The following is a 26,576-nucleotide window of genomic DNA, read 5'->3' on the forward strand; positions in this document are numbered from 1 at the left end:
GCTCTTATCTCAGTCTCTTCGCAATCACTTTAATGAGATTGCATCCTCAAAAGTCAATAATGATTTCCTAGTTTACAAATATAGGGACTTTGACTGTGGCCCTTTTCAAGACCTTTCTTACCGGGCTTAGCCCTGTTGACCATTTCCTCATAACCCTCTCTTTCTCACAACTCTTTTTTTCTGCCTTGACACTATTTTACTTTCCTGTTTCTCTTCCTATCTTTCTGACAACTTGTTTATTTGATAATTTATTCCTCCTTCACATTCTCCGGGAGTTTACAGGTGATTTTATCCTTGTTCCTTAATCCTCTGTATTGAACTATGCTTTCTCCCTCAGAGAAGTCACCCAGTGCCACAGCATCAGCTCTGACTCTTCTTCATTGGTGGATTATAAATCTGTCCCCAATATTCTTCTTTCCATGCTCCACTCCAAATCTCTAACAACTTGTAGCTTGTTCATCTCATATGTAACATATCCAAAATAATCCATCATCTTTTTTTGCTTTGAGCAAGATTCTCCTTTGTCATGAACTAAATTGTGTCCTCCTCCTTTCCAAATTCTATACTGCAGCGGTAATCCTTGATGTGACTGTATTTTTAGACAGACCTTCATGGAAAAAAGGGTTAAATGAAGTCATGAAGGTTAAATTATGGTTAATATCTTTATAAGAAGAGACACCAGAAAACTTTTTCTCTCAATGCCATGTGAGGACACAGAGGGAAGGTGGCTGTCTGCAAGCCAGGAAGAGGATCCTTACCCCAAACTGAATTGGTCAGCATCTTAACCTCAGACTTTCAGCCTTCAGAACTCTGACACATAAATTTCTATTCTTAAGTCACCCAGTCTATGGTATTGTGCTATGGCAGCCTGAGCTGACCTACACTACACTTCAATTTCCTTGGTTTTATTTATTTTTTAACTGATAGCAACTTAGCCTTAATATCTTGACTTTTTTCTTGTCTTTGTTTCTCACACCTAGATGTCATGAAAAATTCTGTACATTTTTTCTCTTATATTTGTGTACTTCTTACTAGGGTTCATGCTACACTAAGGCAAACATTCATCTCACAATTTCAACAGTCTACTAGGCGAGCTCTGTTTCTGGAGTGGTCTACAAAGCTCACAGTGGACCAACTATTTCACACATATTAACAATAAATATTGACAAATTAAAAAAACTGAAAACATTGAAGACTGAAAAGATGTAAGATCCTAAAGACAATCCTACACTTCAAAGAGGAAGATATTGACTGTTTCCCCTATTAAAGCTTTGAGCCTGAAAGCAGACCTCACGCAAATCTGCTAAAACTCTAATAGAAAACTTGGAGTTTTTATGAGTGACTACACTAGTGACAGCATTCAGGACAATCAACTTGTGGAAAAGTGGAGGAGAATCAGAGAATTGCAGAAAAGAAAGAGCTAATGAAGTTAACCTCAAAATTTTGCATATAAATTGTTCAGTCTTAGGATGATCCTGAACCACACATGTACATATCCCAAACAAAGATAAAAGAATTAAACAGATTTAACTGACATCTCAGAGAATTTTTTTTAAAAGTCCAATCAATTTTACTGTTTGTTAAAACAAACAATGTTCTTTGGGTGAATAGGACTTATTCAAACATGTGCACATTGCAATACTCACAATATCCAGTACACAATCTAAAATTAAGTAACACACTAAAATACAAAAACAAACAAAAAATTGTGACCCATTCTCTAGAGTAAAGATGAGCAATAGTGTGTGATGTTGAGATGATCCAGATGTTGGCAAGAATTTCAAAGTAACTAATTTAACAATGTTCTGTGATTCGAAGAAAAACATGCTAGAATGATTGAAATGGTAGGAAATTTTAGCAGAGAGACAGAAGTTATTTAAAAAAAAAATAGAGTAGAATGGAGCATAAAGAAGAAATGGTCAATGAATTTGAAGAAACATCAATAGAAATAATCTAATTTGTAAAATAAAGAGAAATGAAAATAAAAAATTAAAGAAATGGTCCATTTTTCCAATTCCAATTTCATAAAATTTATTCCCCTACATAGACATAAACTTTTCCTCTCTGAAATGTTATCCAATTTTATACAAACATCGATCTCATCATGTTAGTCAGTGGAAGGGCCAGGCATAACTGACCAATGACTTCCCAGGCCAGCCACTCGAGACATAGTCCAGGGTCCCAGTAAAATAAACCTGTCCTACTTGATATTGTAACTATTCTGGAGAGAAAGAAGCATCTTGAGTTCAGGGTGCAGGACTCCTGGTCGGACTGAGTAACCAAGGTAAGTTATGTCAACTCTGAGCTGCCAACTGTGAGATCTGAACTGGCTAAAAAATTTGACAACACTTTTCAGAAGTAATATTTCTCTGTAACCTGCCAGCCTCTATAGAGAGTTTCCTTCTCCACCTGGGTAGCTTTGTGATGATGGTAAAATGGATTCCAAGGGATGTCCAGGAGGCATATCCATAGATAAGTGTCTCTAAAGAGAAGGCAAACACAAAGTACAAAGAACATAAGGAGCTGAAAAAGAAGCATCACTGATGTAAATTTGACTATTTGGGGCCTTTCACATTTGCCCTGATCATATGAAACATTTTGCCCTGATTTGAAGAACACCTGGACTATCACTTAAACTTGTCTTCTGAAGAAGTTTACTCCAAAGGACAACCCATTAGTTGTCTGTCTTACTCCTATGACTGGAGTCTATAAAGACAGCTGAGCTGTCTCTGGACTCCTCATGTATGAGCCATATGCAGCCCAAATATTGAAGAATCCAGCATTTCTACAGACTATTCCTTATTCTGCTAATGAATTTCAAATACTACTTGAGGTACTGAAAGAGTACTGGGAACCAATGTGGAAATATAACTTCAAATTTTAAAGTCCAATAATTTAAAGATCAAGTGTATGAGAGAGATATAAATTCACATTCACTACCTGACCATACCAGATGTCTGCCTTTTGTAATTCTTCATATGCAGAATGCATGATATTCTTCCAATTATCATATGCATGATAATCTAGTTTCCTGACAACATATTCCATATGCTAAGTGACACTTTCAGACAGACACTGTGTGGTGAACATGGCAGGTAGATCATCTGCAACCCAGTTTACTATATAAATCACTGTGACCAATAGCATCTTTAGTAACTCGTCTCCCTGAGAGTTGAGTTATTGCTTCCTATTTATGAGAGCAATTCTGAGCCAGGCCCATCCTTTATTTATCATCCCTTTGGGTTTCTGGGACTTTCCAGGAAGAGAAAAATAACTATGATTTGTTGCATGTTTAGATGTAAAAATTCACATTTGAAAGGAAAAGCCTGAATCTGTTCTTTGCATTAAACTCCATTTGGAACTATTGAGTGCTTGTAGTTATTTTATCCCCATGAAAGTAGATGATATTGCTTTGGGGAGAAAGTATACTCTTAAACCTCTAAACTAGAAAGCTTCAGTGTTTTTTTTTATGAATTAGAGAATCTTAAGAGTCTCAAACTTCTCCTTCTTTAAAAAATTTTTTTCAACCAAGTTGCAGTTTCCTGCCCATTTGAAACTGTTGCTTCCAATTTACTTGATTCCAAAATCCAAGGAAATTTTTTCATTCCTTTTTTTTTAGTCAGTTCCACAAATAAAATAAGGGATAGGATTTTCAGATTCCATGAGAAAAAGTAAAATTCCATAGCTTCTATTGCTAACGTCTTAAATTCGATTCCTCATATTTAATAATTATAATAATCCAAAATACAGTAAATTTTGTATGATGTCATATCATCAACTACCACACAAGGTGAAGTCTCCGGTGCAGTCAAGGTACAAGCCTTGCTAAACCTCCAGAATGTTCTATACATGTGTCAGCAGTGGATTCTCTCACATCAAATACCCTGTTTTCCTCATTCTTCCAGATTTATCTGGAGCTCTTTGGGGTGAATTCTCCTCTGCATTCTCTTGGCCCTCAGGTGAACTTCTTGTCCAGATGTCAGACATGGCCTGTCTGACATGGGCCTGGTCCGACATGGGCCCTGTGGGCACTCAGCTCTATCTTGGCTCCCCATCTGCTTTGATTTCCTTATGTCCTTGTTGAGTAGCAGTTTGCGACAAAAATTATAGAAAGGACTAGAGATGATTGAGAGAGAGAGATAAAATACTAAATATAAAATTCCATGTCAGCCAGTTCTATAAACTTGTGGTTATATACATAAAATAGAATCTTTCATTTAAAATAAATTATTTGTTTTTGGTACTAGAGATTGAAGCCAGGGTTGCTTTACCAGTGAGCCACCTCCCCAGTCCTTTTTATTTTTTATTTTGAGTTAGGATCACACTACTGAAGCTGAGACTAAAGCTGAGGCTCAAACTTGCAATTCTCCTGCCTCAGTCTCCTGAGTCACTGGGATAACAGTCATGCACAACCACCCTGGTAAATTGATAACTTTCAAAGAAGAAAGTTGTTTTTTTTTTTCCTATTAAAACAACCCACTCATGACAAGGGATCCACTTACAGGCAAGACACCAAGCCAACATGCCAATGAAAAGAAGTGCCAGATCACTAAACCCTTAAGTTTTCACATCGGGAATACCACCAGGAGTAGCACTCCCCCACTGGAAGAGGGAGAAAATAGTGGCAAACATCATGCTTTCCAGGGGCTGGACTGAAAGATGATGTTCCACAAGCCACTCTATTTGGACATCCCATTTTGTGTTCTTCTCTCTACATCCAAGGCTGCAGACTTTATATACTAAGAACAGCATAGATTGAGGACTCAATTGTATATTGTCAACTCTGATACTAAATGGCATTCCATATCAGAAACATTAAAAGGCTTACATATTTTGGAAACAGAGAAGAAGAGGAGGAAGCAAAGAGAGGCTTTGACATCTGCTTAAGAAACTTGCTATTATCTTGTTCCAGGACAGAAAAGGATATTATGATACATATCTTCAAAATAGGAAACACATTTTACCAAACTACAAGTTAAGCAGAAACGTAGCTTCTGTGTTAATTATGCCAGTTACCTGGGAGTTACCTGCTCCCCTTGTCCTTGGCAAGAGTTTCTACTTCTCTGAAAATAAAGTGAACAAGAAGTTTGGAAAGCCCAATCAAGACACATGTCAATGAACAGGGCAATGCCATCTCTGAAAACACTGAATGGTGTCACTTCAAGACAAGTGTGGACTATGAAGGAAATGCAGTTTTGTTGGTGCAATGATGGTGCCCACCACTGATTCAGAAAACGTTCACCCTGCACTTTCAGAATGTTCATGTTTGCTTTTAAGCTATATTTTCTAGCCAAGGCTTTCAAATCTGCCAATCAGTCTATGAGACTGCCAGAGGAATTTAGCTTTTGAAATGCATCTGGGAGCCCATAATTAAGCACAAAGAAAGGAAAGAGAGCTGAGCAGTGCAGGTTATTATGTACCAGCTATTATACAGCCACATTCAGGCAACTCCTTCCTTACCCTCAGTGTTCTTGTCTTTTAACATTAAATCTAAGGACTTAGGAGTCTTCAGGGTTCTGAGTAATCAGAAAAGAAACAATATATAAATAAATATTTTACATCCACCTATTCCCCAGTTCCTCTTCGTATTTGGCAGAAACACAAAGTTCCAGAAACTTGGCCTTTGTCTTCAAAGTTTACACTTTACCACGCCAGTTACACAATCAGGTCTCACAGAACTATCATGTCTGAGTCCCTCTTTTTCTTTTATTCTTTCTCATTCATACACAAGAATAAGCAACCAGACATGATCTATTCCTTATTTCAAGATGGCTTAGTACTACTATTTTATAGTTCAGCAGTATCAAGATGTTGGTTTTTGGTTCAGCTTAAGTAGATCTAGGGCAACTTCTTTTTAATCCACTTACCCACTACTAGGCTTTTGGATCCCGACCCGACAGAGAACAGCAAATGTCTTCAGAGAATCTTTATGCGGATGGGTTGGGGGTACAAAAACCACTATTTGAATCTTCCCAGAGTGCTGATTTTATATGCCTCATGTGGAGAAATCTTCAGTGATCTGGTCTGCCGCAGCCCTGTGATGTCTAGCTATGCTTTGCCAGTCCTTCTCTCATGTCGCTTCATAAAAATAAAAATCTCCCATCTTTGAGCTTATTTAATATGTTGTGTGGCTGTGACCAAAATACCTAACAAGAACAACTTAGAGAAGGAAAGTGGACTTGGGTCTCATGGTCTCAGAGACCTCAGTCTGTAGATAGCAGAGACCATTGCTCTGGGCCCAAGGTGAGACAGGACATCATGGCTGAATCTGGGATTCTGCATCTAAATGGGACAATTTTTTCTCAACTGTGTGGTCTCTGATGCCCTTCTCAGTGGTAACTGGGTTTCTTTGTTTAGGTTCTTAAAGCCTCTCTCCTCCTTCCATTCTACATACTGGTTCAGAGGAAGTGTTTCTGTTTCATCTTCTATGGCAGCTATCCACCGATGTCCCAGGCCTTCTGGGGAGACTGGAGCATCTCCTCCTCTTGCCTGGAGCCTGAATCCTGGCAGGATTTCCAGACACTGCTGTCTGTACTGTCTGACAGAACTTCCTGGTGCAATCCCTGGGACCACTTTGTACAATTGAGAGCAGAATTTTTGAGTCTCATTGAACCCTATGCTTGGTAACCAGCCAGAAAATTAAAATGATAGCTAAGATTTTTGTGTTCATACTACGCCCCAGGCCTTAAAATTTTTTAATACATTAACTTGTTCTTCTATTTATTTTACAGATGGGAAAAGTAAGTCCCCCCGAGGCTAGAGAACTTGCTCAGCATCATTCATCTGGTAAATAGCAGAGCTAGGGTTTAAAACTAAACTCTTAATTACCTGCTTATCCTGTTTCTCCAAATTTACCAACCTGGCTATAACCAGGATGCCATCCTGGTTCAGTACCTGCACTTACCTCTTACCTGCCCCATCTGCCTTATATAGCTGTGACTAAGGCAATAGGTCTGAAGATATCATGTCTCACCCCTTGTTCTCTTACAAGGCTCCTTCATTCTCTATTATGGTCACATATCTTTGACTCAGGAGAAGATCACAAAAAATGCTTAATACATCTGATTCTTCATGTAATAAACATCTGTTGATCACCTACTCTGTGTCATGTCAGGCCCTACAGAAGTGAGTAAGAGTGGTCCCTGACACCTCCACCTCCTGGAACTCACGGCTAATAGAGGACATAGACGTCTAGGAATTGAGAAGACTAATCTTACACATCTAATTGAAACTTGTACTATGAGACCTATAACTAGCCTGCCTCCCCCTCCTAAAACTACCTTTTCTTATATACTGGGATAGGAGACACACACAACCCTGTTATCCCCTGTCTGAGCTACCTGTGTGAGTGACTAAAAATAATGCACTGAATGTGTTGAAGACCCATTGACATTGCTTCACTTACTGAGCATAGGCTGAAGAAGGGTAATCTCCTTCTACACCATTTCATAGCAGTAGTCAGACCAAAGGGGGGAAAATATCCTCATCATTAAAAGAATTTTTAAATATGCATGAAACCATGACTAATTTATAGCTCTGCTCCAAAGCACAAGCAAAACATCTGCACACATATACTTCAAGTTCAAATGAAGTGCCTTTAAAGTAACATGTAGGAAACTGCTACCTGTTTATCTGATTTCATGCACTATTAGCTACTAAAGAAGAAGCGAGCAGTTTCTAATAGGGTAGATTTAAAAAGAAGAAGAAAAGAAAAAAGAATCTCAGTGCAGAGAAAGCTCTTCTTGAAGGACTACCAACACATGATGAGATTGGGACCCACAATCCTTACATCCAGAAAGAGTATTTAGGTAATTCAGTAAAGAGCACAGGATCACCCATCACCAAAGAAAGCTGCATTGTGCCACAGCATGCTAGCATTTCTTTCCAGTTCATCCATGGGGACATACATACCTCATTTTTTTCACTATTGCTAGACTCTTCAAGAGCCAAAGTCAGGTGACTTTCCAGTCTCCAGAGTCTTCTTTTTTGTTTTGTTTGCAAATTGGATGGAAAACATATGTTCCTTTCAAGGAACATAGGGGAAAATATCTCAAGAATGGTAACTGCCACTGTGTGTGGTGTGGTGACAGCTGCCAGATGCTTTGAGTTATTTCAATTGGACTTCAATTGAAATGGGGGAGTCTAGAGCTGATCCCAATGCCAGCATTTACTCTACCACCCCTTGCTACCTCCTGAAAGCAGTTGGCTTTGTGGAAGCCCTATGGCCAAACACCTTCAGCTTTCTAGCCTGATGTAAGTAAATGATTTATTAACCCCTTAAATTCAACTCTGTTAAAAAATTAGCATATGTATTATGGATTATATCAAAAGGTCTATATAGTAATGGATGCTATTTAAGTATTTTTCCTGTCCCATGAAATTATATTCAGTCTTTCTTTGGCTCACATATCCTTAGTTCAATTTTAAACAACTGATTGAGCTTCTAGTCCAGAAGCTGAGATAAATACTAGTTTATAACGGCAAAAGGAAATGGTCTTAGTCTTTATGGTGCTTGTGTCTAAGGAGGGAATACAGACTTAAAAGTAATCAATTTCAATATCTACTTTTACAAGCAAAGCAAAAGATACATAGAGAGTACTACATACAGAAGGGCTCCTTGAATGGTCTGGAACATCACTGGAGGCTTGCTGGAGAGGGATTTCGAGCAGTCTTAAAGGATAAGCGGGTCTTAGGTGAGGAACACAGCTTCATACAAAAGTCGTTCCAGAAGCCCTTAATCAATAGCTGATGAGTAAATAGTGCCTTAAGCAGAGGACCAGTAGGAAAGCATCAAGTTTAGCTCTCATTATTTTAGCTCACAAGCCAGATGGTGTCCTGAATGAGGCAGTGCATCAGAAGGGACAGAATCTTCCATTCCAGCCCAATCAGCAGGCCTAGAAAGAAGGCAGAACCTGAGGGGAAATATTTAAAACAGCCATCTCTATCCTGCCCTTATCTACCTCTTCTGTCACAGAGATTCACACTGGGCCTGTTTCTTTTCCCCAGATTCTAGAATGAAGCAGCATTGGAAAGTCAGGTCTATTGACAGGAAGGACTTGAGCCCTTAGCTGATTTCAGGAAGAGTTTTCTTTGGAGTTGGCGGTGGCAAGTCAGCTGTTCCAGCCAATCTGAGGGGAGCAGAGCAAAGGGTAAAGCCATCCGCATAGGAAGAAGCAAAGGAAGGAGGCAGGTGGGAAACAACAGAGAGATGCTCCAACCATGCATGCTCTAAGGCAGGGAGATAAGCTCGCTTTTAAAACAACTGAGGCTATTGTGTAGAGAAATGGGCTATTGGGAGGTCAGAGGCACAAGTCCAAGGCTTAGGAGAGATGCTATGATGAGAGAAAAAGGCCTGGGGGTCTCAGTTATGATTTCCAAACTTTCCCATTTCTCTCAGTTTCTAAGACAATCCTGTTCTTTTGCTCCCCCTCATTGATTATGAAGAATGAGAAATACGATGAAACACAGGCCATTCTTTGTTCAGTTTTGTGGGAAAAAATGGAAATAATAATCCTTTTCATAGCACGGTTAAAAGGAACAGGAATTCTGGAAGGAGAAAAGACCTGCATGTACAGAAGGTCGCATCCTCAACTCCCCAGTGGCAGCAGGTAGAGAGAGAAAAGATGCCCCAGGAAAAGTAGGAATACTCAAGCAGGCTGGGGAAATGGCTGTACACCAGGGCCTTTGATGTGCTTCCACTCTGCTTGGAACTCAGCAGGTATCATCTATTTTCATGCTTATGATAGTACCCTGAGAGAGGATCGTTATCATCCCTGTTTTTCAGATCTGAAACAGTGGTACCAGAGTAGGTCCCACTAGGATTAATCATCCTGTCTCCATTCACACTTCAATAGTGGCAGAAAAGACTGGCTGCATTTAGCAGTTTCATGTAAGAAAGGAGTAGTAGAAAACACATGGATGGAACCACAACAAAGCAGAGTTCTAAGAATCAACAAGCACCTGTGGGCAGAAAGGAGTGACTGCTCTGTGAAACAGTTTGAACCATCAACCACATCAGGTGATCTCTCCATTCCCCAGCTCTGCAGCCCCTGGGCACTCCATCTGCCCAGTATGAACTGGTTGCTCACCAGGCCCACCACCTAGTAATCATCTTGAACTTTATCATCATCCTTTAGGATTCTCTAAACTCTCAGACTTCCATTAAAGATGGTGGGTTTTTAAAAAATATATTTCCAATAAAGAAATTATTTAAAAAATTTCTGCCTCCAAGCCATCACTTTTGGTTTATATTCTGTTTGGAGATAAATCCACTAGCCATGCATTTATGCCTTTCATTTGGATTTAATTTTCTTACTTTGAAAAGAGAAATTCATCTCTGGATTTTTAACCCAATGGGAATCAGGAACCAATAAATAGCCTTCTCTGGACTTCCTGGTATATTTCATGAAACAATAGACATCTTCCTTTCTGCCATTCCAGTTTGATATATTTTTCTGCTCCTTTCTTTGCATCTTCTCTTTCAAGGAAACCAATTGTATTACACTATGGCTACACAGTGGCATCACAGTTCTCTGAAGGAATGAGGCCTCCCTAGCAATATGATTCTCAAAAATTCAGCGAACAATAGCATATTTTTATTTTACACTACCCACTTTTTAAAAGAACAGCATTTCAAGGCTCTGGGGACTCAATGAGATGATAGAATAAAGGGTGCATGAAAACTTTAAAAGAGCACCATTTTGCTTGGCTGTTGCCTGACTGTCCCCTCTGTGCAAGCCAGCAGTCACTCCTTTCAATGACAGCGCCCCTGAAGAGAAGTGTTGGCTAGTTAGTGACAAGAGATGATATCTGTCATGCATGATAGATGCATGCACTGCCTGGTGACCATGAAAAGCTCAGGAAGCTCCTCTTACCCATGATCACTCTGACGACTTTATCTGAGCACTATATTCCTACCTGTGGTTCTCTAGGTCTAGAACTTTCCTTTGTTTCAATGGAACCAATACACTGAAATATTATACCATATAAAATACAGAGTAGGAACATAAAGGGACTGTCTATCAATAGTCAAATTAAAGCAACAACATCAAAATTCAAAACAAAGCAAAGACTGTACCCAAGGCATATTCTGTAGAACATTATCCACAGAATAAATTCCATCATTTTGTAGCCACTGCAAATTAATTTGGACAAGTTTATGAAATCCTCTTTTATTTTTCCTTAAAATGCATACTTGAAAGAGATGTATAACATCATTTCAAAACTTCAATTTTTTAGGGCAAAACACATAAAATTTAATCTTCAAGTGGTACCAAACATCTCTATCACTTACTAAAAGTTTCCTTCTAGGGAAACAAAGAGTTTCAAATTAGAAATGCATTTAAACACATAAAATCTCATAACAAATAAAGAAGAATATTATCATTTAGCTTTGAAATGTCTTAACTTTGGTACCTCACCTCTGTTTCAATACTCTTTGGTCAATTAGTCCATTATCAAGGTTTTCAGCTGGATGGAAAGATGGCATCTGCTCCCCATGACTGGCTGGACTGGAGGACTGTATATCCCTGGAACCAAGAAAAGAAGGAAGAACTGGTGTGAGGCTATTCAATGACAGCCCCAAACAATGATCTCACAGCAACTCTGAGGGTAGGAGGTCAACCCACAGTCAATGCTGTGATCTAAGTTCCTGTCCAAGCTCATGTGAGACTCATGACTAAAAGACTTGAAGGGAGGACGTACTGAAGATGTCTCCCTCAGTGGATTCTATATGCTAAGAAGTATACAGATACTAGTTTGTGATGGTGTTTTCACCAATCTGTTGTATTTTCTTCCTGGAATTGGGGATGGAACTGAGCTATGCCTGGAGCCCTCAATCTGTCTCTTATTTTTAAATGCTGTTAAGATAATCTTTTCATTTATGAAATGAGGGCGATAATAGTACATATGGCTAATATACTTATTTAGCAAAATAAAATGGTTATCTGTCAGATCCTTTCTCTACTCCTTGCCATTTGGGGGGAGCATTTATTACCTGTAAAATCTCATCATTCTTAGAGCCATACCCTCTCATTTTCTAAGCTATGCAACTGAAGTCCAGAAGGGAAAGCAAGTTGTTCGTGGCCACAAGCTACTCAGTAGTAGTGCCAAGATTTGTACTCAGTTTTCCTGATTTCCTGTCCAGTAATTTTTCTACCAGATTCAACAAGGCCACCATAAAGTAACTGTAAATACTCTCCTATTGATATCCTATTGTTTACTTAGTTCTAAATAGTATGCCAAAAATCCTATCTAGATGTGGCCTGTAAATCCTTTGCAAAAATAACATACCAGGCAACCATTGGCCATTAAATGGAATCTGAAACCTGTCTCTGATCTAGAATGCCTTTATAGACTCTTCAGAAGGGGCCAAAAGCATCATTTATTTTACCCACTACATTTTACACTTGAAGAAGCTAAAACTAAAACAAGTCAAACAAATGTCCAAGTTTTATCTTCTTTTGTTAGATGAGTAGCAAATATCCTAACAGAGGTTTAAATTTAGGTATTTTGATACCTAAATTCCGGGTTCTTTCTCATACCAAGTTTCGAATCTTTATAAGCATTTCCCATAAGGGTTTAATTAAAGGGCATATTTTCATGTTTCTCTGCTATCATTACTACTTGACAACAAACTTGTCAAGTGACGATATATTTGACAAATATATTTGACAATAAGCAAACATAACCAACAAACATTCTCTTCTCGCATGAAATTGTAATTTTACACCTGAATAATCTAACCTAAGTACAAGAGAACACAGTCCTTAAAGTGAGTTGGCTATTTACTATGTAAAGTGATGAGTGCCCCCTCCTAAATCCTTGGGCAACCAGTGTTCCCAGTATTGGCTACCCTCAAAAATAGCCTTCTTGGACAAGTTAACAAAGCACTGTTTTTGAGTAGGGAGAGGGAAGAGAGATTTGCTCTGTCCAAAAATTACAATATTCCTGACATGAGTGTGAATTGACAGGAGTTACATACTATATAACTTTCACAACGTGCAGATGAAGAGACAGGGGTGCCAACATTTAGTAAAATCAATCCAAGTCAGTGGAAGAACCAGGAACGAAGCCCAGATTTCCTGGCAGTCCAGCCAACTCTCATTTACTAGAGAACATTATAAACTGATTTGCAGTGGAAAAAAACGGCTGCCTGTTCTCTTCTAAGCTGTGCCTAAGGCAATATCAAGATTCCAGTCAACTGAAAGGAACTTCCAGTTCAAAAATTCTACTCATCAAAAATACCCGGAAATTACTTTGCACCGGCTTTGAACTTCACACCCTCTCTTTTGCTGGACAGGAGTAAAAGCTTGCAATGGGAACTTCTCCAAAAGTCATATGTTCGAGAATACACCATAAAGGTGCTTAGAAATCCTTCAAATAAATCATTCGGGAGAATTTATAGTCCATGTACACCAGCCCTTCAAGACTACCTACAGCCTCTAAGTCCCAAATATTCAAAAATCCTAGCAATCAATACTTGAGCCAATTCTCGTTAATATTGCATTCCTTATCAAAGAGAAAGAGAGAGAGAGAGAATTACCCATTTAACTTCCGAAAAGATAAAAATAGAATGGATATCATCAAACATGTCAACCTTATTTTTAAATGAATGATTGGTCTGAAGCAAGTATTTCATTTCAAAAATTTTGCAAAAAGTTCTTAATAAGGAAACATCAAATCAGAATGCTTGAAAGCATCCTGGGTATAGATTTGTAAAATAAAAAAATTAATTTGCTTAATTCTGTTGTCATTTTTTTTTTCAATGCATAAATCAGTGATAAAGAAAAAAAAACACCCCCAACTTTCATGCTATAGCCATTCTTGGGAAAGCATAGGATCAAAAATAAGGCCTTTTATGGGTCACCACAAATGTTTCCACATGTTTCCTGTGGGGTGCTATCATAGCTTTAATTATTCTAAGGATACTCTTAAAGAATTAGGAAACTCATTGTGGCAAGGGTGGTTAGTAAATCATATTTCTAGGACCTCTAGAGGATAGTATATATTAGTCACTATATAGGGTCCTAAAGGACACAAATGAATAAATAAATACCCAGGAGCAGACACAGATGCCTTTTGCAAGCCCTGGTTTTTAACTTGTAAGTCCCAAGTTTTCAGTCTTGCAAATATTTCAACAAACTCGACACATTAAAATAGGTTGGAAATCACAATCTAGAACTTAAATTCTTTGTATATGCATTTTCAAGTGCTCTAATCATTCACTTATTGTTTTTCTCAAAAGTACAGAACTCTAAAAACATAATATTTATTTCAAAAGTTACCTTAAGTGGTATATTTGTTGCTCAATTTAAGTTTTTATAGGTGTCCCACATACGGGACAATGGGGCTTAGTGGATTAAAACCTTATTTCCAGGAATCCATTTCCACCCTTTCACTTATATTTCCACTGCTCATCCTACAGCATTTTATTTAGGAACCCCCTCCTTTTAGGACTTCACCAACAATTGGAGTCAGTGTTTAAAGCGTGGTGAATAAAAACATAATGTATCTTCATTCATAAAATTTTGCAATAGTGCCCTTTCCTCAAATATTAGAAATATTTTACACATAAATCTAGCTGAACACGGTCACATTTTCCAAAAAGTTTTAAACCCCAACCTTCATGCTCTCGCCATTCTTGGGAGAGCATAGTATCAAAAACAAGGCCTTTTGTTAACATCACTTACACTGGGGTTGCTTCTGTTTGTGTGATCAGGCTTATCTCCCTGGGGCTTCCAGGAAACCTTGGTCCTTGATTGTTCTGCTTGTATCTTTTAATTAAGTCCATCAGAACAGCCTGATGCCCAATTTTCTTGACCAGTTGCTGAACCATCCGATCATTAAGTGCTAGAAGAGCGGCCCCACTTACTTCTTCCTCTGAGAAACAGATAAAAATTAGTTTCTATATGGTTTCCCAGTAAAACACAGCAAAACACAAGCTTTATAAACAGAACGATTTCTGGTGTTGAAAGGATTGTCTAAACTTGTCCTCTGTGGTTATAAAATTGTATGTATCTTTGACAAAAATATAACTTTGATATTGCACAATTCCAAATTGATGTCTGCTTCTAAAAAAGAACCAGGAAAGGGATTCACAATAAAAACTTTGTATTTACACATTAATGCCCTTTCCCCATTCTAATTCTAAATTGCAGTCTTTTTATTTTCTGCATATTTTTGTTGGTGCATTATAGTTGTGCATAGTGATAGGATTTGTTGTTACATATTCATACATGCGTAAATATAACAATATAAATTGGCCAATATCACTCTCCAGCACTCCCCTCCCTCCCTCCCTCCCTGCCTCCTGCCCCATGTAACAAGCATTATTTTTATAAAGAAAAAAAAACTTGGGAAATAATTCTTAGTAATACCTCCTGACCAATATTAAATACTTATAAATCTAACACTGCACATACTAGATTATATAAGGCAAAGTCTATATAAAATATATGTATCAAATAAGTATTTTAAGTCCCTCTCAAGACTGAGTTCATCTTGCAATATCTTCTCCTGTAGATACTAGGTAAAACAAAAACTCTTTCATGGTAAATAAAGAACTAAAAAGTTCTTTACTGCAGTAATTCCACGTCCACATTTACATACACACAGACAGGAATCAGCAAAGTAATTTTTAATAACAGAAGAAACTCACAATATCCAGGCTGCTCCAACAAGATTTTTGAAAGGATGAACAACTCACCTTGAAACCTAGGCACTAGCTCTCCTAAGTTTTTCTCCACCAGCCAAAGGCAGACCTGATCAACTGACCAAGTTTCCATTGCAGGATCCTATAAATAGTACACCTGTAGAGTAAAGGGCCAGGGGAGAATTCTCCAGTGTTGTTCTTGTTTTTTCCTGATTATCGTTCTTTGATATATTTAAAAAAGAACCATCTCGTTCTTCTGCTAGATTCCTTTAGACTCCCAACATTAAGTTTTTTAAAAAATGAATATTTTTATAATACATATTTAAAAGTTGCTAAGAAAACTAACAGACATGTTACAAACATGACTGATTTTAACCCATTGCCTGGTCTCATTTTTAAAATATCTTCACCTGCTCCTACTTTTCCCCACAGGCATCCCTCAGCTTTACTCACAGCCAGCCAGAACATACAATGGTACACCCAGGTTTCTTCACAAAGAAAAGAAAGGTGTGAAACCATCAGGAAGTGGTTGACATTTACAAAAAGGGTGGGCAGAAGAGAAAAGAGGAAGGATCAGAAGAAAGCCTGACAGAGATACTTATTACACCAGGACTGTTTAACCCCTTGCTGCTCCCAGCCTGGAGAGAGCTGGCAGCCCCTGCTCATGGTCTGCTTTAGCAAGAGGAGCCTCAGGAGAATCCGAGTGTATCTGCCCTTTCTTCCAATACCACTCAAAACCCATTCAGTTCTAGAACTCACTAAACACCATCATGATTGGTAAGGGAACTAGGATGAACTCAAACACTGATTTCTCTTTTCTACTTAATTGGGCAGACTTAGAATTAGAAAATAATTAAATTCTTCTAATATTTGTCTAAGTGAAAGACGTGTACACAGAATTTGCAAGATCCATTTCTTATTGTTCTTGTACAGGCTATTATTCTGCAGCCTTCTAGTATATTGATTTCAATGTTTTATCTTACTTAAAAAAATTTTGATAATTTTCCCTATTACCCTTAAGCAGATCATTCGTTTTTTACAATTCAAAACAAAAGACATCAAATGGATTGGGCAGAAACTGAAAAAAACTTTAAACATTTTATTCTTTTAACATTATTTTCAATTTCAATGATATTTATTAGTATAGTAAAATACTGACCATTCTGTAAAGACAGAGAGAAAAATTACTCTTGGAGGAATGGAATAAAATATAAATATATATGTAAGATATTTAATTTATAAATGTTAAATATTTAATTTATAAATATATATATATATATATATATATATATATATCTCAAGTATAAAATAAAAAATAAAAGTATGTGTTGGACTATGTAGTTCAATTTTATTGCTGGAAGTCTTAAAAGTAAATATTATCATAGTCTTCATTTTTGTATATTTAAATAAGTTACAATTACCACCATCACTGTGAGAACAGTAGAAAGGAGAAAGAAGTTTCCCTTTAAACTTGACAATCTGACAATAACAGTCTCCAAAAAGAATTTCCTAGAAAACCAGCATACTTCAAAGTAATAAGCCATACACTCATAAGTATTCACAAACACAAGTTGAAAACAAGGGTTAAATATAGAAGAATGTCTTCCTGAATTACAGCAGTGGATTTAATTTGCTACGACAAACAGTAGCCACAGAGCTCCTCCCCTAGGCTAAGCAGCAATATCAGGGTGTGAAAAGTCATTATTTGCGAGACTCTGGTGTAAATTAAAAATCACACCTTTCTGTCACACTTCTGACTTCCTTGTGAAGAGTAGGACTTAGAAAAAAATAGAAAAGTAAGGAGATGGGGGTGGGTAATTCTCTAACCTCCAAGATGAAAAGGTATGCAGAGCAGAAAATACTGCCTTGCAGTCAGTCACTGATGGGTAAAAAGAAATTTGAAAATAAAAGGAGTACTTGGAACTAAACACATATTATTTTTTTTTCATTTGCAGATTTTTCTCTAAGTTTAGTTTGGGTAAAAACAGAACAGTTATCAAATTATAACCTCATAACAAACATAATAAAATAAAAAACAGGTTTTGCTCATACTTTCTTCTGAATATTTTAAGAAAATAAAATCACTCTCTAAGCAATGTAATATCTTTCAAGTTCTAGCAACCTTAGAACTTCCTCTCACATAAATTATTGATATATTATTGTGGTCTTCTACACCAAGGAGCAAACAATACATCAAATGAGAAAAAATATATCTGATAGCTTACTCTGAGTTTCAGAAACATTTGAAGGGTTCAAAAATGTGAGGGCATATGTCATTCTTAAATATTTTAAGACACAATAATAAAAATAAAAGAATAAACAGAACTAATGACAACGTTATATGTGAATGCTGCAACCAAACTGTTCTCATTATTTAAGTTATATAACTTTAATAAAAGAAGTTTATGTTAAATATTAAAGGGCCTCATCTTATTAAGGCCAGGAAGAGACATGACTTTAGGTAGACATCCTAACTATGAGCAAGTTTTATTTAATAAATTTGTTAAAACTCTAAAGACAATGGACAAGGCTGTGAACATGACTTATAATCTTCAGGGGCAGCATTACACAAAGAGGCATTAACCACAAAAAAGCACTTCTTAAGAAACCATGAAAATGTCTTGCCACTTTTCTTTCTATTTGCATATTTGTTATTATTTTCCTGAAGTCCAAAAGCCAAGATGACAAAAAGATTTGGAAGAGTTTTGCCGGCAGCATATGCCTTCTCCTGAATCAATGCCTTATCCCATCCTGGGAAAGAACATCTTCCACTGGTGGTTGCGCTTGAAGGGAAAAATCATTTAGCAGAGTCAGATCCTACTGGAGAAAAAGGAGAATTGAGGTTAAAAAAAATAGGGATGTGATTGTCACTACGGTGGAGCTTTCTGTCTCAAGCACTTGGGGCTGATGCTCATCGCAATTGTCACTAGGCCAGTTGGAATGGAAATTGAAATAGTTTACTAAAATACTTTGCATATGAAATAGTTTACTAAAATACTTTGCATACATTAGTGACCAAGATGTTTATGGTCCAGAGAGTCGAGAGTTGAGTGAATGGTACTACACGAAAGTTTAAATCTTGTCAAGAAAGTGAGACACATAGACAAGTAGAATATAACAGAGTGGATCATGGGTGCTTTAGGAAGTACTTTAGGACTGGCCTTCCCCTACAGTCTCCTAGAAATGAATAAGCCTTGATTTGGAATGTGAATGATAGATATGGTTTAGACAAGTGAAGGAGCTAGAAGAAGTGGAATTGATATGTCAAACTAAAAGCAAAGAGCCAGAAGTAAACAGGTCATGTTTTGGGAATACACTGCCTGAACTGGTGACCACATGGTAGCAGATAACAGGAGATATTGTGTAAAGAGCATTAAGGAGCTTGGAGTATTGAGCTAAGAGTTTATACATACATGTGTGCTTGGGACAGTTATTAAACTGACAGTGTGTTCCATGCCTTCAAAAGGTTATTTAGGCAACCATGTCAGATAAATGACAAGAAATTGGTTTTTTTGAAGTAAATGTTGCAGGTGATGGAAAGAGTTTGGCCTTTACTAAACATTCATATAAACACCAGTTTTCCTTCATTAAAAAAAAAAAAAACCAACATAGATTTTTCAATCAATCTCTCTAACATTTATGGAAATACAACTTTTAATTTATTTTCCGTACATCATGGTTAGGTAAACAGTGAGATCTATAAAGTTAGCAGACACCAAACAAGTGAAGAATCCAAATAGGCTCTCAGTATCCATTAAGCTAAGCCTTCTGACACTGCCACTTATTTTTTGGTGGGGGAGAGGGGGTACCAGGGCACTCCACCACTGAGCCACATCCCCCACCCTATTTTTTGTATTTTATTTAGAGACAGGGTCTCACTGACTTGCTTAGCACCTCACAGTTGCTAAGGTTGGCTTTGAACTCACGGTCCTCCTGTCTCAGCTTCCCGAGCTGCTGAGATTGCAGGCATGAGCCACCAAGCCTGGCTCTGACGTTGCCATTTTTGTACATTCAACAATCTAAGATCAGTAATTTCTTATGGTTGAAACTATTGGTTAATGTCTTGCTTCTGAGAAACCAACAAAAATAGATGTTTGCATTAATCTCTCAAACAAAATTTTAATTATTTTTTATAATTAAAAATGTACCACATTCTTTGTAATAAAAATAATTGAGTTAAATATAATTTTCACTTTTTGTACTGGAAAATATGGGGAAAAAAGGATTAACAAGAGTGCAAGGTCAAATGTTGTCTTACACATTGTTAAGGGTAGTATAAATTGGTATAGCTTTTTGTGACATGAATTCTTTATTCTATTAGTGTATTTATATTTTTATTGGTTTTAGGCATATAATATATATGTATATACATGTGTTTTATATTTTGTAGTTAAATCCATCAATCTTTTGTTTTTACGTAACCTTTTTTTGAGAGGGAATAGTGGGAATTAAACCCAAGGTGCTTTACCATTGAGTTCCACCCCCAGACCTTTTTATTTTTTATTTTTTTTGAGACAGGGTCTTGCTGAGTTGCTGAGGGCCTCACTAAGTTGTTGATACTGGCCTCAAACTTGTGATCCTCCTGACTTAGCCTCCAGAGTCACTGGAATTACAAGTGTATGTCACTGAGTCTGAATGTTTTTATATAACCTTATTTAAATTCATTTTTCCTTTTTAACATTTAGATATTTAACTCATCTAAGGGATTGATTTTATAGGTGATATGAGGTACTGTTCCAACAAAATTTGTGAAATAATTTCTTGTCTTGCTACTAATTTTGAAAAATCTTCTTAATGCTACATTGTGTATACTTCTATTTCTGGGTTTTCTGTTTTGATTGGCTGATGATCTCTTCTCTTTTGCTCTAGTACTATGTTTTTATATTTATTATATTGTATAATATCTCTTAACATCATATAGGTCCTCTGCCAATCATTTCTATGTCTTTTCACTTTTATTTTTTCCAGATGAATATAGAACCATAGTACGTCAAAAACATAATCTTTTGTGACTGTGAATTAGAATGTGTAAATTCTGAGAGAATTGACAACCTTAAACTACCAAGACTTCTTAGTCACACATCCAGATTTTGCTAAAATTTAACAGCACTGTTCAGTTATCGTCTCTGACAAGAACCAGATGGGTTCTTGATCCAAACTCTCATTTTTTTTTCTTTTTTCTCCTTCTTTCTTCCTTTTTCTTAGTTTTTATGGATCCCTGACTATCACATGGAAGTGTGTATAATATGAGAAGGCATAAATTAGGTTTCATATTGATGATGTTATGTTCTTGATCCAAGAACTAAATCAATAGATACCTGTATCTACAGAAATAATTTTATCATATTTTTTTAAATTTTTTTATTATTGGTTGTTCAAAACATTACATAGTTCTTGATATATCATATTTCACACTTTGATTCAAGTGGGTTATGAACTCCCATTTTTACCCCGTATACAAATTGCAGAATCACATCAGTTACACATCCATTGATTTACATATTGCCATACTAGTGTCTGTTGTATTCTGCTGCCTTTCCTATCCTCTACTATCCCCCCTCCCCTCCCCTCCCCTCCCCTCTTCTCTAATTTTATCATATTAAGAAAACATTTCAAATAGTAAGAGGTAATGGAGTTATGCAATAATTAATGAGAGGCCATAGGCTACACATGCCTAAATATATTTTAGATGAATTAACACATTTCTATGTAGAAATTCAAATCACAAATAGGAAAAAAATGTGGACACGTATTCAATTAAAAAAAAAGAAACCTATTTGATGTGGACTAATTTATAATTCATAGATTGTTGATATAGAACGAAATTGGGGCTTGGGATGTAATTCAGTAGGAGAACACTTTTCCAGGATTTGTGAGGTCCTGTCAACTCCTAGCACTGGTGGGGTCGTGGGGGAAGGAACAGAATTTTTTCCCTAGAAAGAATTTTACATTTACTATTAGGAAAGTTGGAGTTCTAAAAAGAACAGATAACCAGTGATATTTGCATATCATTGAGGGACAGGGTTTCCTTCCACCTACTCTCTCTCTCTCTGAAGATCAAAGAAGAGATCACTAGGCTCAATCCAGTTTGGGGAAGTAGTTTTTAGTTAATTTCATTTTAAAATGGAGGAGCTTACAAATCTTGAGTTTGTCCTGAAAAAATCTGAAGTTCTGGCAACTCTGAATTCATATTTCTCAGTGAGTATTGAAAGATGAACAGGACTCTGAGGGCCCCTTAGGGTATAGGAAGCATAAAGTTTGAAAGGCTGGATCTCAGATGGCTAACACTGGAAATTCATGTTTTTTTTTTTTTTTTTTTTTTGGTGCTGGGATTGAACCAGGCCCTGTGCATGGCAGGCATGCGCTCTACCAACTGACCTACATCCCCAGCCCCAACACTGGCAACTCTTTTTTTTTAATATTTATTTTTTAGTTGTAGTTGGACATAATACCTTTATTTATTTATTTTTATGTGGTGCTGAGTATCGAACCCAGGGTCCCGCACTTGCTAGGCGACAGCTCTTCGTTGAGCCATAACCCCAGCTCCACACTGGCAACTCTTGAAGGTAGAAGTTCCTGAAAAGTAGTACAAATTCCCACATATGTACCTATATATGGAAATGTATTCAATGATGTATATTTCAATACACTTAATTCTGTATTGTTAACTTTTTAAAAACTCCTATAAGAAACAGTACCAATCAGAAAAACATTTGTCATAGTATTCTTAAAGCAGAGATGATAATACTTACATTAGACTTTAGATGTTGAATCAAAAGTCAAGGACTCAAAGTCTGTGTGTGAGAAAGTTCTAGTGTTTTAGGGGCTTTTATTTTCCTTCAGCTAAAATGCATGAACATTTATGTAGCATAGACATTGACTTAATATTCCTATTACATAGCTCAATGTGTATAGTACAGGTGAGAATTGCTTGTTTTATAGCTCTGGATGGTGGCAAGAACTTTTGTTATTAAAATATTACAGTTATTAAGCTGCTTCTTCAGAGCCACATCTGTTAGAACCTGTGTTAGGTGATTTCTGCACCCTGCTGCAATGCTCAGCTGGTAGAGCCAAGCTGGGCTTTTTTAATCTACCCCAGCGAGTAGGGGTCTGACTCTATAGATGTCTTCAGGAAGAAGTGGACACAGGTGGTGAATTTTCTTAATGTAGTGTGACTTAAACCACGATGAGAAATGTAGGGAAAAAAGGCATCAGAGCCTGTAGTTTTTCTGCAAGATTGGTACAAAATGAGTGAGCAATGATCACACTTCTGCCAGCCCTGGGACCATCTGAAGAGAGGCCAGGATGTTTAAACACATTGTTAACACAAAGCTACTTTTGGCCAACACTGTAAAACTTGCATCAATTGCCTCTAAGTTTGAGGGTGTGTATTTGAATTGTGCGTGTGTGTTGTGTGTGTGTGTGTGTATGTGTGTGTGAGAGAGAGAGAGAGAGAAAGAGAGAGAGCATGCGTGAGCACACACACACACACACACACACACACACACACATATCAGGACCAAACAAGTGAAACCGTGGAGAATGGGGAAGAATAAAGAGGAGAGGAAAAGATTATTATGAATGAGAACAAATAAGTGAAAAAATAACCACACTGCAAATAAAGACCATAATACTTATAATAAGATATACCTTTCCTTTTTAGATGATTTTATTATCAACAATTTTTCAAAAAAAAAACTTTACATTTCAATCTTAATTCTAACCCTACTCACTTCTGCCATTCTTTGATTGCATTTGGGAACAAAAACAAAACCCCAGGATAAAGAGAGAGAAGTTTGGAAGAAAGGAAGAAAAAGAAATTTTTCATAAATTAGGCAAGCTTTGAAAAGCTTAAAATAAAAAAAAATACCATAATCTCAGGCAGAAAATGAACTTTTCAATTCAAATTTCTTGGCACATAGAACCCACCTTGAAACATGGGCATCTGGACACTTGTTCCTGGTAAATATGTAGGATTGATGCCCAAGGGCATTGAAGGTCAGCCAGCTACAGGCTTACTCATACTTTCATCATCTACTGATCAAATCATCCTTTCTCTCCAGTTGTCCCTGTCTCATATTTGGTTATTTCCATCTGATTGTTTTATTCTTGGTACAGGTTTCTAGCCACTGCTGTAGTACTTGCAATTTAGAGCAGTGCCAACTTTAGGGAAGGGTATTAGGGACATTGTCCTTCATTGTTTCTGGTGGGCAAACTCAGGCTTGAAAGGAGAGAGGTGTTATTGAAAGATGTAGGGTTGATGCAGATTCCTGCTGCTCTCTGTTTAATCCAGAATTTTATTTTAAAAATGTATTTTACAGTTTACCTAATATGAGTCCCCCTGGAGTACTTCATGAAAATATTGATTCCCAAGCCCTTTCCCAGATTCCTTTTTGATTCAATTGGATTGGGGTGAGCCCCATAAGAATTTCTAATCACTTTCAGAGATTCTTACATTCAAGCAAATTTGTGAAGCAATTGAGATTCATTATGATTTATTTTTAGCTTATAGGGCCCAGCAGGACAATTTCCAAACCATCCCAAAATATCATTATGCACAAATTATACTATTGAGAAAAATTTCATAGCACTTTGTAAAACTAATCATGTGCATACCACTGAACTTAAGGCAGTAATTTTATATTTACAAATACTTTTTTATAGGTCAAGAATGTAAAGTGTAGCAACTTGATTCATCTCAGATCATCTTTTGATAAAACATACATAGTATAAATCAATCTTTTTAACTGTTTTTGAGTGTACAATTCAGTGGCATCAAGTAAATTCACATTACTAATTCCAAAATAACTATTATCCAGTTTTAGGACTTTTTCATCATCCCAAACTGAAACTCTGTATTCGTTAAACAATAACTTTCATCTCTACCTCTGGTCCACAGCCTCTGGTAACCATTATTAGACATTCTGTTTCTATGGATTTGACTTTTCTAGGTACTTCATGCAAGTAGAATCATACATGTGTTCTTTTGTGTCTAACTTATTTCATTTAACATAATTTTTTCTAGCTTCATGCATGTTGTAGTATATCAGAGTATCTGTCCTTTTTAAAACTGAATAATATCATTTTAGATATGAATTGATCCCCAAAGCTCATGTGTGAGACAATACAAGAACACCCAGAATGGAAATGATTAGATTATGAGAGTTGCACCCTAATCATATGGATTCACTGGATGGTAACTTTAGGCAGGTGGTATGGCTGGAGGAAGTAGGTCCCTATGTTGTAGCTTGGAGGTTTATATTTTGTTCCTGAAGAGAAGTCTCTCTCTGCTTCCTAGCTGTCATGGTCTGAGCTGCTTTCCTCTGCTGGGCCCTTCTATCATGATGTTCTGCCTCACCTCTGACCCAGAGCTATGGAGTTAGCCATCTATGGACTGAGTCCTATGAAACTGTGAGCCAAATAAACAATCAGAAGAATCATTCACTATATTCTCATTTCCTGCTCTATCATTAGCAAAGTGGGAATCTATGTGGATCTTCCAGATCTGGTCAAATCCTCTTATGTTCTAGATGAAGAAGGAAAATTTCAGAAATGCTAAGTGATTTGACACATAGCTAGTTCAATAAGATGTACTTTTTATCAGGCTTAGTAAAATGAGTTATATTTAACAAGACCAGCCAAGAAAGCACTTTCATCCTCATATCAGCCAGAGTTCCTTACAGAATGACAACTGTGTCTTTTCATCTTGTGTTTCATGGGCTGAGCACTGCAGCTCATAGCAGTCTCTCAATGATCACTGAGTTAAAATTCCAAGCACTCATGCACGTACATTGCTGTGAATATGCTTTGAAGGGAATTCAATTTTCTGTTGTAATGACAGGGCCAGATGCCTATGTGACCCCAGAGTTGCCTTTCCCCAGTGCTCAGAATACCGGTTGCCAACAGGACCCATCTGTTGGCCACAGTTGGAGCTTCTTTCAGATGACCAGTGAGTTCTAGTAACCTCACTCATTTAGCCTATCATGCAGAAAAAAATAAATAAATCTCTGCATATCATGATGTGAAAAAGTTTGAAAAGCACAGACTAGGTTATTAAAATGAGGTTGGGAAATCCAGGAAGGGATGAATATAGCAGTGGTCTCATTCTTAGCTCTAGTTGCATATAAATCTCCATGGGAAATTAAATACACAAAACAAAGCAAAAAAACAAAACAAAAAAAAAACTAGTACTCAGCTTCTACGCCAGTTTGGTTAAATGAGAAATTCTAGAGAGTGGATCACAGGCATTAATATTTTTAAAAAGCTCTTCCAGTTGGTCACAGTGGGCAGTTAGGCCTCGGAACTGCTGTATTAAGCAAGGCTGATAGAACACACATCCAGAAACAAGAAAGACTCTATTATGGAAGTACCTCCTTTGGACTCTCTGCTTGAGCTGCATGCCATGGATTCAAGGAGGATGCTTCTAGAAGTCTGCAGGTGGACCTGGTGAGCTGACAGTGCTGGGCAGAGGTATTTCCTTTGAGTGTTAGGGTCATTCCCAAGCCCACAAGTCTTCCTTTCACTGCCATCCCTCTCCCAGCTGGGCTCTGCCACTGAGGAGGAACATGGCAATGTGGAAACCAGAAATGATTATGGGTGTTTTGGGTTGCTTTTAACAAAAACCGGAGCCCAAAAGGAAGTTTAGATACTTCTCCAGCTTAGAGTGTGTTCTGGAGCATTGCTGAGCCTGAGTTTGCCCAGTGGGTGCCCTGGAGGTCTTGGTCAAGTTTTTTGTGCCCAAGCATGGCCCAGATGTGGGAGTCTGTAGACCTAAGTACCATATTGATAGAGATTGTGCACATTGTGATGGAAAACTATGTGTCCAATGAGCAAGAGCCAGGTTTCCCCTTGCCCCAGGCCTCCACTCCCAATGGCTTAGCAGTGCCCATGTCATGGAATTTATGACACAGCTCTAGGGAATAAA

General features: G+C 37.3%; 1 protein-coding gene across 5 annotated transcripts in view; it reads right to left on the bottom strand.

Moving 5' to 3' along the window:
• Nucleotides 1-16,137, bottom strand: part of Samd3 (sterile alpha motif domain containing 3) — a 47,758-nt gene extending 31,621 nt beyond the window's left edge. For 3 of the 5 annotated variants that reach the window (XM_046449322.1, XM_058581160.1, XM_058581177.1), the window contains exons 1-3: nt 15,707-16,123; nt 14,691-14,880; nt 11,421-11,528 (exon numbers count right to left, since the gene is read on the bottom strand). In XM_046449322.1, the coding sequence (XP_046305278.1) occupies nt 11,421-11,528; nt 14,691-14,880; nt 15,707-15,785 (377 nt within the window). In that variant the 5' untranslated portion in view covers nt 15,786-16,123. Of the gene's footprint in view, nt 1-11,420; nt 11,529-14,690; nt 14,881-15,658 lie in introns of all 5 variants that reach the window. The other 2 variants (XM_046449302.1, XM_046449316.1) reach the window with 2 other exon arrangements.
• Between the last annotated feature and the right edge of the window lie 10,439 nt (nt 16,138-26,576).

Source organism: Marmota monax, unplaced genomic scaffold (genome assembly GCF_021218885.2).
Source record: "Marmota monax isolate L192 unplaced genomic scaffold, Marmota_monax_Labrador192_F-V1.1 WCK01_AAM20220418_F8-fsc00030, whole genome shotgun sequence".
Classification (NCBI taxonomy): Eukaryota; Metazoa; Chordata; class Mammalia; order Rodentia; family Sciuridae; genus Marmota; species Marmota monax.